The sequence below is a fragment of the Chelonus insularis genome, unplaced genomic scaffold (genome assembly GCF_013357705.1).
Source record: "Chelonus insularis isolate UGA/USDA-ARS -01 unplaced genomic scaffold, ASM1335770v1 contig_384_pilon, whole genome shotgun sequence".
NCBI lineage: Eukaryota > Metazoa > Arthropoda > Insecta > Hymenoptera > Braconidae > Chelonus > Chelonus insularis.
Window position 1 is genome coordinate 357,142 of NW_023276541.1, and position 10,602 is coordinate 367,743.

At 32.2% G+C, this 10,602-nt stretch overlaps 1 protein-coding gene across 3 annotated transcripts; it reads right to left on the reverse strand.

Moving 5' to 3' along the window:
* Window positions 1–1,357: 1,357 nt before the first annotated feature.
* LanB1 (laminin subunit beta-1) lies at window positions 1,358–10,146 on the reverse strand. 3 transcript variants are annotated; one of them, XM_035084279.1, is made up of 14 exons: window positions 9,914–10,146; window positions 9,653–9,768; window positions 9,154–9,276; window positions 8,374–8,421; window positions 8,107–8,187; window positions 7,473–7,698; window positions 6,004–7,393; window positions 5,502–5,915; window positions 5,231–5,426; window positions 4,667–5,113; window positions 4,053–4,560; window positions 2,884–3,967; window positions 2,428–2,817; window positions 1,358–2,328 (listed from the first exon to the last, which is right to left on the reverse strand). In XM_035084279.1, exons 3-14 carry the CDS (start codon window positions 9,209–9,211, stop codon window positions 1,747–1,749), a joined length of 5,424 nt encoding a protein of 1,807 aa, XP_034940170.1. In that variant the 5' UTR covers window positions 9,212–9,276; window positions 9,653–9,768; window positions 9,914–10,146; the 3' UTR covers window positions 1,358–1,746. The 3 variants fall into 3 exon arrangements, with proteins under 3 accessions (XP_034940170.1, XP_034940168.1, XP_034940171.1); XM_035084277.1 differs by lacking the exon at window positions 9,653–9,768; XM_035084280.1 differs by lacking the exons at window positions 8,107–8,187; window positions 9,653–9,768.
* Between the last annotated feature and the right edge of the window lie 456 nt (window positions 10,147–10,602).

The following is a 10,602-nucleotide window of genomic DNA, read 5'->3' on the forward strand; positions in this document are numbered from 1 at the left end:
ATCTTTTGTAGCTAAAAGTATTTCTTTTATGATCATTTGAATAATTTTTTATTTGTCATTTTTTCTTAGATACTGATAAGACTAAGTTATGAATTAAATATTAATTCCTTATTAAAAACATTTCACATAGCTCATAAATTATCTCGCCCATATGCTGATAAATAAAAACAACTAATTATTGCTTGCATATTTATTACTATTTACCGTCACGGATATGATTGATTATTAAAGAAAGTCATTTTTTACTGCTTTAATATTTAATGTATTACTTCTACATTTTTATAGTTTCCTTTTTCATTTATCGTATGAGTATAAACAATGATTAAATGAATTCATTCTCATTTTTTAATCAGTTATTGATTGAATTTGTAGAAAAAAAAAATCTTTATGGAAATATTCATTAATAAAGTATTTGTTGTGAACTTCTACTTATATAGAATTAGATAAAAAGTTGGTCACTAATATTGGAGTTAGGTAAAAAGTTAAAAATGCTTGATAATTGTCATCAAAATATTCAAGATTAAAATTAAGTAGCCATAGAATGTAACAATTGATCCAGTTATTATTATGATGATTATCATGTTTTTTTTTAATATGAAACAGTTGTACTGATGGTTAGAGATGTGTTGAATAAAATACTTAACATAAATTATGACACAAAAATTATATACATGTATGACATAGTCAACAGGAATAAATTTCCATCAACTTTTGGTCATTTATTGTTTGTTCCTGGGTCTTGCAAGATGTTTGAGAACCATTGGGAACGTTGAATGAACTCATTGTGCGTACCCTTCGCTACTTTATTTGAATTCAACAGAGCTCGTCATTCATGAGTCGACCGCCTGCCCCTCTGACTTCTGGCTACAGGGATAAAGTCATTGGAAGTAGGCACAGCAGGAGCATCGTGATTATAAAACAATTTTTCATGGAGAAAAAAGGAAATAACTTATGAGAAAATTTAAATACCATGGATAAAACTTTCTATTTTAATTTTCACTGTTTAGAAATAATTTGCACTAGGAAACATATGTTCCAGGTGTTTTATGTGGTATTGAATATCAGCCAGGTACAAAACACATTATACTTCGCTTTATTCATTCATTCATTCCATTTCTAATTTCATCTAATTCTTTTGAAGTCAACCGCTAATTTTTTATTATACTATGAGAAATAAGAGCTTCCTTTGTCTTTAATAAAGTAATTGCTCCAAAAATTTGAATAAAAAATTTAGGGTAGATTATTTTGATAAGAAGATGTCTTAATCATTTGGAATAAGTGCCGAAAAAGTTGATATCAAACATTTTTATTGAATTTGTTTTCCAGTATATAAATCATATTAAAATATCAATACATAAATTTGGTTTTAACCATAATTAATTGCAATTTTAATGTAATTATAATTATTTGAAAAAATTTATATTAAAAAAATATTAAGTAAACGTTCCTTACATTTCTTAATTAATTAAGTAAAGAAACATCCTGCCCAACTAATTGGCATAAAAGAAGTAAACTACGTTCTCTCTCTCTCTCTATTTAGATAATAAAAAAGATTATTTGTTTGTAAAATAAAACTCGATTAGAACTATAATGTGTGTGTATTTACAGACGCTAACTGCGTTAAATGCTTGGATTGATGAACCACTGTTATCAATTGACGAGTGATATGACACTGAGTTTATGGCACATGCACGAATGATAATCCCTCAAGTGTCTACATATTTAATATTGCTTTTAAATAAATTTTTAAGTGGAGCATTGTCGGTAGGTTTGTGCTTTTTGTTCAATTTCTGCCAATTGTCGCTCCATTTCTACCGTCAAGGAATCAACTTCAGTCATTAAGTCTCCAAGAAGCCTGTCATTGTCTCTATAAACGCTCTCCATTCCATCTAAATCCTTAAACTTGGTCGTTGTGTCGGCAGTAAGTTCAGAAGCTCTTTGCAAAAGCCTCTTTGCTCTTTGGATGTCGCCTTTACTTTTAGTTACTCGATAAGTTAGAGAATCACCCGCTTTTTTGTACTCAATTCCAAGTTTGTCTGTTTTCTCTCGAACGTCTTTGGCGTCATTAGCCAGAGTACGGAGCTCTTTTCGAATTTCTTGATTTAAAACAAAATCATTACGCACTGATTGAGTTTGAAGTTGTTTTAAACGTGCTTCTAATGCTTCTACTGCTGCTGTAGTGTTGCCTGCTCTTTTTCTTGCGTCTTTTGTTATTCCTGAAACAACTTCAAGATCTTTTTGTGAACCTGCTATGTCTACTTCTGCTTTTTCTATTGCAGATTGTGCTATAACTTGTGCTTGTTGGGTATCAGTCAATAAGCTCACCACCTAAAACATAAATTAATTGATTAATTAATAATTAATACATTTTAAAAGTTCTTTATTTTGTGTTAGTAATAAAAATAGTTTTATTTACGATGCAAATACCTTTTCGGCTTGAGTTTGTTTACGAACAGCAGCTTCTTTAATGGCCTGTGCCCTTTCTGCAAGTTGTTCAGCCATTCGTAAATCTGCAGCAGTATCCTGTAATATTCTGTCAGAATCAGTTAAGGATCCAACAATGTTATCGATCTTATCTGCTAAGCTTTCTATTTCATCAGGTCTCAGATGAATATTTTTTTCAAAAACTTCCTCAGCTAAATCTCTGACCATTGTTGGTGTTGGTTGTTCATCGTTCAAAACCATCCAAATTTTTTCATTGATATCAGTCAAAGATTTAACTATTCGATCTGATTTATTCCTTGCATCTAGAGCAAAATTAAAAGCATCTTGAGCATTGGATCTTGCTGTAACTGCATCTTGTTTAACGTTTAGCATCTACGAAAAAAATTTTTTATTTTAAAAATTAATAAAAATAAATTTTAATTAAAAATCGAGTTTTACCTTGCGTACTAATTGCTCAGTTGCATCTTTATGGCTTTTTATTTTTTCTGCTTGTTTGGTGGCAACATCCAATGCTTGATTCGCTTTAGTTATGGCTCCAGCATCACAGGAAATTCCACCACAATTTCCGCAACCAGCTCCACCACAGATATTACTACATTCCGTGACATTATCACCACACATATCAAGATTTAATCGTGGAATGTCTGTTTCTAATTTATTAAGTTTATCATTAAGTTTCGCAATAGAGCTTTGACTGCGTTCTTGTGCTTCAATGACTGTTCCACTATTTTTTGCTAATAAACTTTCAGTATTTTTTCTGTATCTTTCAGCATCTGCCAATACACTTGTTGTTTCATTAGCCATTTTTTCTGCTTGACGTGACTGATCTGCCATGAGATGAGTTACATTTAGAGCACCTTGAACATTAGCTTCTTGAAGCCTCATGGCATCCTCTTTGAGCAGTGCTGCTCCATGATGGAGATTATTTGTTCGATTCTTCAATTTTTTCAGAGCTACATCACCTAAATTTACTCGTTGTCCGACATTTTCCAATTGATTTTCAATTTCTTCTAAAGTCTTTGTTGATAAAGAAATATTTTTAGACAACTCCAATGTCAACTTTTCAAGTACATCAAGGTCTTGAGTTTTTACTGTAGTTTTATCAATTAAATTGCGGACTTGATCAAGTGACTCTAACATTGCATCAAATTGTTGACTGTAAACACCAGTTGTACCTACTTTTTGAATCCTTGAAGCTTCTTGAATAACTGAATATGTTGTATTCTTCAGACCACTGAGAATTAGATCCCAATTATCGAAACATTCTCCACAAGGTCTACAATCTGGTGCAGTACCAATGTAACTACGGTCACATTGATCACATTTCTCTCCACCAATTCCTTTATGACAAATACAATAACCTGTGTCTCTATCGCATTGGGAGCTAGATGAGCCAATAACATCACAATCACAAGGATAGCATTGGACATTTGGATTTCCCCAGAAGTTTGTTTGACATTCATTACATCTACGACCTCCAAATCCTGGTTTACATTCACATGTTCCATCATATGGGTTACAACTAAGTAAAGTATTATTTATATATTTATCAGTTATTCAATAGACATTATGATATTTTAAAATACTGAAAAAAATGATTAACAAACCTGTCAGAGATACTTCCAACAGCATCACATTCACAAGGATCACATCCTTGTCCACTTGCTATACGCCAATGGTTTTCTTCACAAGCATCGCAAAGTTTACCGACAACATGAGGCAAGCAAGGACATTGACCAGTTCTATGATCACATGGTCCAGCAGTTGGATCAGTACCCAGTACATTACACTGACAATCTTGACAATTTTTCTCTAGAGCATTACCATAATATCCGGGTTTACAATACTGACAATTGGGTCCATCTGTATCATAGAGACATTGAAGACAACGTCCAGTTTGTGGATCACAATTTCCTGGACGAGCTAAGTCAGTATTATTGCTGCAATCACAAGCTTGACATTTGCCATTTGGATCTTCAGGATTTCCATAATAATTTTCAGCACAATTTTCACATCTCGCTCCTATATATCCTTCAAAGCATTCACAGATTACATCATGAGTTACTGGATCAAGAGAACAACTTTCGGCATAAGAGTGACCAGAATCAATTGTTCCTAAAAAAAAAAAAAAATATAAGAATGGTACAATAAATTTTTTTTAATCATTTAAATATTTTATAAGCATTATTATGTAAAAATTTAATAGAAATTTATGAATTACCTGGACAGGGACACGCTCTGCAAGGAATATCAACTCCGATTCTTGGATCACCGTAGAAAGTATCAATACATCTATCACAAGTATGACCAGTAGTGTAATCTCGACAGTTGATACAAGCTCCAGTTCGTGAATCACAACTATCAGCATGCCCATTACACTCGCATCGTTGGCAGTGCGGGAAATTCCAAAAGCCTGGATCACATTGACCACAAGTTTTTCCGTAGGTATTGGGTCGACATTTACATCTACCAGTATTAACATCGCACAAATTATCTAAAGCTCCAACAGCATCACAATCACAAGGAGTACATCCATTAGGTCCAAAACCATAGGTACCAGCAGCACACCGATCGCAACGTCTTCCTTCAACGTTAGTTTTGCAAGGACAAACACCACCATAATTCTGGCAAAGTAAACTATGTGATCCAGTTGGATTACATTCACATGCTAGAGAGGAAAAAAAAATAAAAATAAATTGTTGATCCAAAACACTGCAGTTTATAATTAAAAATAATTCTTTTATTTAACAGAAAAATTAATGAATTTAAATATTAAAAAAATTACCATGAGCTCCATCAAAAACCCATAAACCAATACTATTATGATATTTAGCACAGATATCATTCTCATCACGAGTATATGGTGTAACGCTGTTAAACATATCACTACAACGATATCTTTCATATTCTTGACGCCTTAATTCTCCTGGTCCTGAGCCGCTGAAGAAAGGAATTGATTCAATTCTAGGTCTTAAAACAATCTGAAAATAGTAAATAACAATCGCTGAAATTTTTTAAATCATTTATTTTATTTTATTTTCAAAATCTAATCTTACCGAGTCAATCAAAATAGCAGCACTTGGAACTGGATCGCCTTTAGGATCAAATTTTCTAAAAGTCAACAAAACTTTATAAACTTTTCCGGCTTCCAAACAGACAGCAGGTGTCATTACAGCACTGCGAGAATTATCCGGCAATTGAACCCATAAATGATCATCATCTATTCTCCAATCAGCACAAGGACCATCAGGATCTACAGGACCGTCTCTTTCGATGAAGATTTCAACGTGTTCCCACACACCAGGATGTACAGGTTCATATCGTACAATAATATCATACCACATTGATTTCCTGATGTCATTAATTGTAAAATTCATTGTGGAACCTTCTAATGCTTTCATGAATCCTGTTCCTGTCCAAGTATTATTACGTCCATCTCTATAAGGCTCTCGAATGACTACTTGACAATTCTAAAATACGAAATCATTGCATTATTAATCCATTAATAATCATAATTATTCTAATATATTTACAATGATTTTATCAAAAAATACTAACGTCAGAAGCTTTAGCCAATTCTCCTTCATATACTAAAAAGTCCAAGGAACCTGTATAGTAACTTTGTTCCGGTTGATCACAAGTTCTTCCACTAACATGAGGTCGACATCTACATTGACCCGTAACGACATCACAGGTTGATTCATAAGATCCACCAGGATTACAATCACAAGGCTTACATCCATCATGATCATCCGAAAGACCCCAATATTCAGGCAAACATTGATTACAATCACGTGCTGTTACATAACGTTTACAAGTACACTCTCCTGTGAGCTGATTACACCCTTGATTATCAATAGTTCCAAGAAGATTACAAGTACATGCCTGACATCCTTCTGGATTTTCTGGATCAAAGTTCCAAAAGCCATTTTTACATCTATCACATCGCCGACCTTCAACGTTAGCTTTACAGTGACAACGTCCCGATTCTTCTCCAGTTAAAGGATCAGTTCGTGAATCACAAATACCGTCATCAAGTGACCCATTAGGATCACAATCGCACGGCTGACAGGCTTCAGGGTCAGAAATATTTCTATTTACATCGTGGTAAAAAAAAGGTTTACATTGTTCACAGTTTTGACCCCTTGTATTATGCTGACAATCATCACAAACTCCTCCAGATATTCTTCCAGATCTCTCGTAAACAGCTTCATCAAAATGACAAGAAGAAGCGTGATTATTACAATTACAAGGTCTACAAGCGTTGCTCTGCTTTCCTACAGCAGGTTTCCATGGTCCATCATTAAATAGATCTTGACACATTTCACAATTCAGTCCTTTGGTGTTATGAGTACATTCACATCTTCCATGAACCATTTCCTCTTCATTAGCAATACCTGGAAGCTCTAGACAAGCTGAGGCATGACCATAGCATGAACAAGACCCACGAATTACCATGTCTTGGACAGCGTAGTAATATTTTTCTCTGATTTCAGGTCTATCATCCAACAAATCATCTCCCAAAGTATGAAGTTTAGTAAAGTTTATTCGAAGATTTGTCATTTTCATCAAATTTTGAACTTCTTTAGAGTAAGGATTGTCGATAACTGATTGAAGATTAGGTGGAAGAACTCGGAAAATAATTTCTCCTCCTGACGATGGTGATACAGATGAATACCGGGATTCACAGATAACATCAGTAAGTTTTTGAGGTGGATGCGTTGGTACACCTGGAAATGATTGTTCACAATTGTGAGCAAAGTATCTATAAACCTGCCAAGTTTTTCCAAAGTCATGGGATCTTTCAATTAACATTGCCGCTGGTCGGAATGTTTGGAATCTGATGATTAAATGAGTTAAGTGAAACTCAGCTTCCATATCAAATGTTACTACCACATTTTCAATTCCATTTTCTGCTTGCCACCAAGTTCTTCTAGTTTGAGAAGACCTATCAAAAAATTTCATAAATATATATTTTTTTTTTATTTCTATGGAAAAAAATCTATTTTCATTTTATTTGGACTTACCCACCGACGATGTTGGTAATGTTGTGCTGCTGTTTAGGATTTGATGCATCACAGAAGAAGCACTTTTTCTTTTCTTTTAAATGATGTACAATGCAGTATCTTTCTGGACCATGTAATCCACATGTTGATGATGCTGAGAGTCTATCTTTTCTTCCAATCAAGAGATTTCCTGTAGCAGGATAGCAGGAACTTTTCTCACAGGGATGTCGTCTCTTGGCATAAGGTCCTATCCAGAAATAAAGAGTTTATTAATAAACAGTAATCGATATGTTCAACTTCAAAATCAGATGTAAGAGTTTAATTATTTCAACACCACCGCCTTGGTTAAAAAGCTATATAAAATATTTCTGATTATATCATAATGATTATTTTTAAATTTTTTATTTTATTTATTATGTCAACTGGGACATTGGTGGAATTATATACGATTTGACTTCAAATGAACCACAGTAAAAAATATTATTTATTAACAGTGACATTAGTGGGGAAGAATCGTGCATGTCTGATTAAAATTTTAAATACATCTCTTGCCAACCTCAACCAAATATTAATACAATTAATTAAAGGTAATCTCTGTGGGTGAATTAATTATTATCAAGTTTGCTTTTTGTGGGTTCAAAATTTACGAAGCTACCTCCAGGCCTTGAGAAAACATATATGGGCCCATGATATGCAATTCCATCCAATGATGAGATGTCTCCTCGTTGTACTGATCCTATAACACCCCTTTTATTGTATTTTCTATTCACCCTTTTATTAATTCATTATTCGATAAAACTTTCGGTTGTATTTTTTTATTTTTGTTTTATTTCACAATTTTTTATTTCATTTTCTCAAAAGTTTAATGACTTATATACTCTAATTAAATAATTATTATATTTATCAGTGAGAGTGATCTTACCTCTTAAAGGTCTTTCATATTCTTTTGTATATTGACTACTTACAAAACCTGTAAAAAAAAAATTTCATGTAATTATTGCTATCACAAATTTTGAATTGCTATTAATATTTAAAAATAACTCTGAAAAAACGGAAGTTGAATGATTTTTCTCCCTATTAAAGTGTTATCAAGCCGAAAAAAATGACTAAATAATTTATTTTTAATATTTTAATCAATTTCTCTTGAAACATTCCTCTCTTTGAGGCCAGTAAATATAATCACTGTTAAAATTTTATCTAAAGTTTATAACTATTACGTTATTGGATTATTAATTGATGCTCTTCATTTAGTAATGTATCATTACATTTATTTAACTAAAAAGTATTTTATTTATAAAATAAATATTTGTATTTTCTTTCATTAAGTGTGATGACTATATTAGTGAATAAAATGAACTAATCAATCAATCAAGAGTTATAAAAAAATATTGAATAATTTTATTCGACAAAAAAGTTGATAAAACAGTAATTATTTATATTCTAAGTAAAATAATTTTAATAAACTATTCGGTTTTTCGGGTTTGAAAGAAAGCTCTTGTGGTCCAACGGAAGCTAAGAGTCAAGAGGTCGAAGTAATATCTAATCAAAAATGGATAAAGATACATTTGTCGTGAGGGCAACGAATAGAAAGTGGGCTGTTCTTGGTATAACAAATTTTTTTCAACTGTTATCTCATCTAATTTATCATTTAAATAATATAAAAATGATAGTATTTAAAACGGAAGCAAAATTTCAAGCTTACCTAAAATGAACACAGTTATCAACAAAAAAGTTGCTGAACTCAGTCGTATTAAATGCATTTTTATTTTAATGTTGATGCATTTCTCCGAGTGAAATAACTTCTCAATACATCGGCTCCATTTATCTGGATAACAAAATAACAGCACGATAGTGTGCGATCAATCATAAATATACTTTTAAGTCTTATTTTAATACCAAGAGATAGTGAGTCTGAATGGTGAAGTTGTGAATCAAAAGATTGCCCTCAGGGTATGAAGTAACATGCCAAGTTTATCAATGAATACAAAAAATTTTTTATACAATCACAGAAGAGATAAATTTAAATTTTTTATAATTTGTTTAGATGATAAAAAAATAATTTATTATTACAATTCCAATTTTCATAGACAGTTATTGATGCTAATTATGTATAAACCACCATCACATAAGCATAAACACTTTATCAACAATTAAACAAAACAATTTTCACATGGTAATAAATAAAGCAATGATTTTTATACCAGTGTACCAAGTGCTATCTTTACTGAGTGCTGTGATTTTTTTACAACTTCAACATTCTTCTCTCATGTCATCTCTTTCTCTCCTTTATTCTTTCTCGCTTTGGCTCATGTAGGCACTAAAATAAAGGGAATCATATGTAGCACAAAAAAAAACATCACCAACAAAAACACTTTTCATCTAATTCTTGAAGAACTTGACTTTTTTATCATTTTTCGCAGTACTCAGGAAGTTAGTTTATATTGAGAATCACAAGTACCCACCTAGATTAGACGCTCACAGTCCCAGCAATTGATTTCTGATCTAAATATCAACGATTTTTAGATTTTGGAATTTTTAAAACTTTTGATAGAACAATTGGAGATATTTAAAAATTTCTTTGATGCTTTGAATGTTGACGATATTGAAAAGTAAGGGTAAGAGTACTGTAGGGAATTAAAATTTACTCGTAGACACAACTCACGCTGTCGCTCCAAAGCGGCTGCAGCACTCTCAGCACACTACACACTGTGTGTGCGCCTTCATTCTACCAACAACCAGACGAGAATTAGAGAGAGATAAGTTAGTAAGCGAGTTTAAGTGTTAGACAAAGCTAACAAGTATTAGTCATGCGGGGGACTTGAAGCTAAAAACCACCGTGGGAGGGATTAAATCTCTTAGGATCAGAATGGAGCAAGTCTATGGAGTGTAATGAAAATTATCTAACCTTTTAGATCATCTTTTTTCTATATTAAATATTTACTAAAAAATTGATTATCAATCAACAATCTTAATAGATCATTTTTAAAACACTATTATATCAATTTATACATTTTTATTTAATTTCGTTCTTGGAAAACTGAAATTAGACGGTGATTTCTTGGAAGACAATTATTCTCATCTGCATGTGGATAATAAGAATATTATATACATTCTAAAAAGATGATTAATAATATTGTTAAACTTAATAAAA

What these genes read in the sequence shown, in the direction of transcription:
- LanB1 (XM_035084277.1), bottom strand. Translation starts at nt 9,211, where the DNA reads ATGCATTTAATACGACTGAGTTCAGCAACTTTTTTGTTGATAACTGTG. An exon ending in CAGAGCGTGTCCCTGTCCAG is followed by an intron (nt 4,561 to 4,666) that starts GTAATTCATAAA and finishes TTTTTTTTTTAG; the next exon opens with GAACAATTGATTCTGGTCAC. An exon ending in AACAAACTCAAGCCGAAAAG is followed by an intron (nt 2,329 to 2,427) that starts GTATTTGCATCG and finishes TTTATGTTTTAG; the next exon opens with GTGGTGAGCTTATTGACTGA.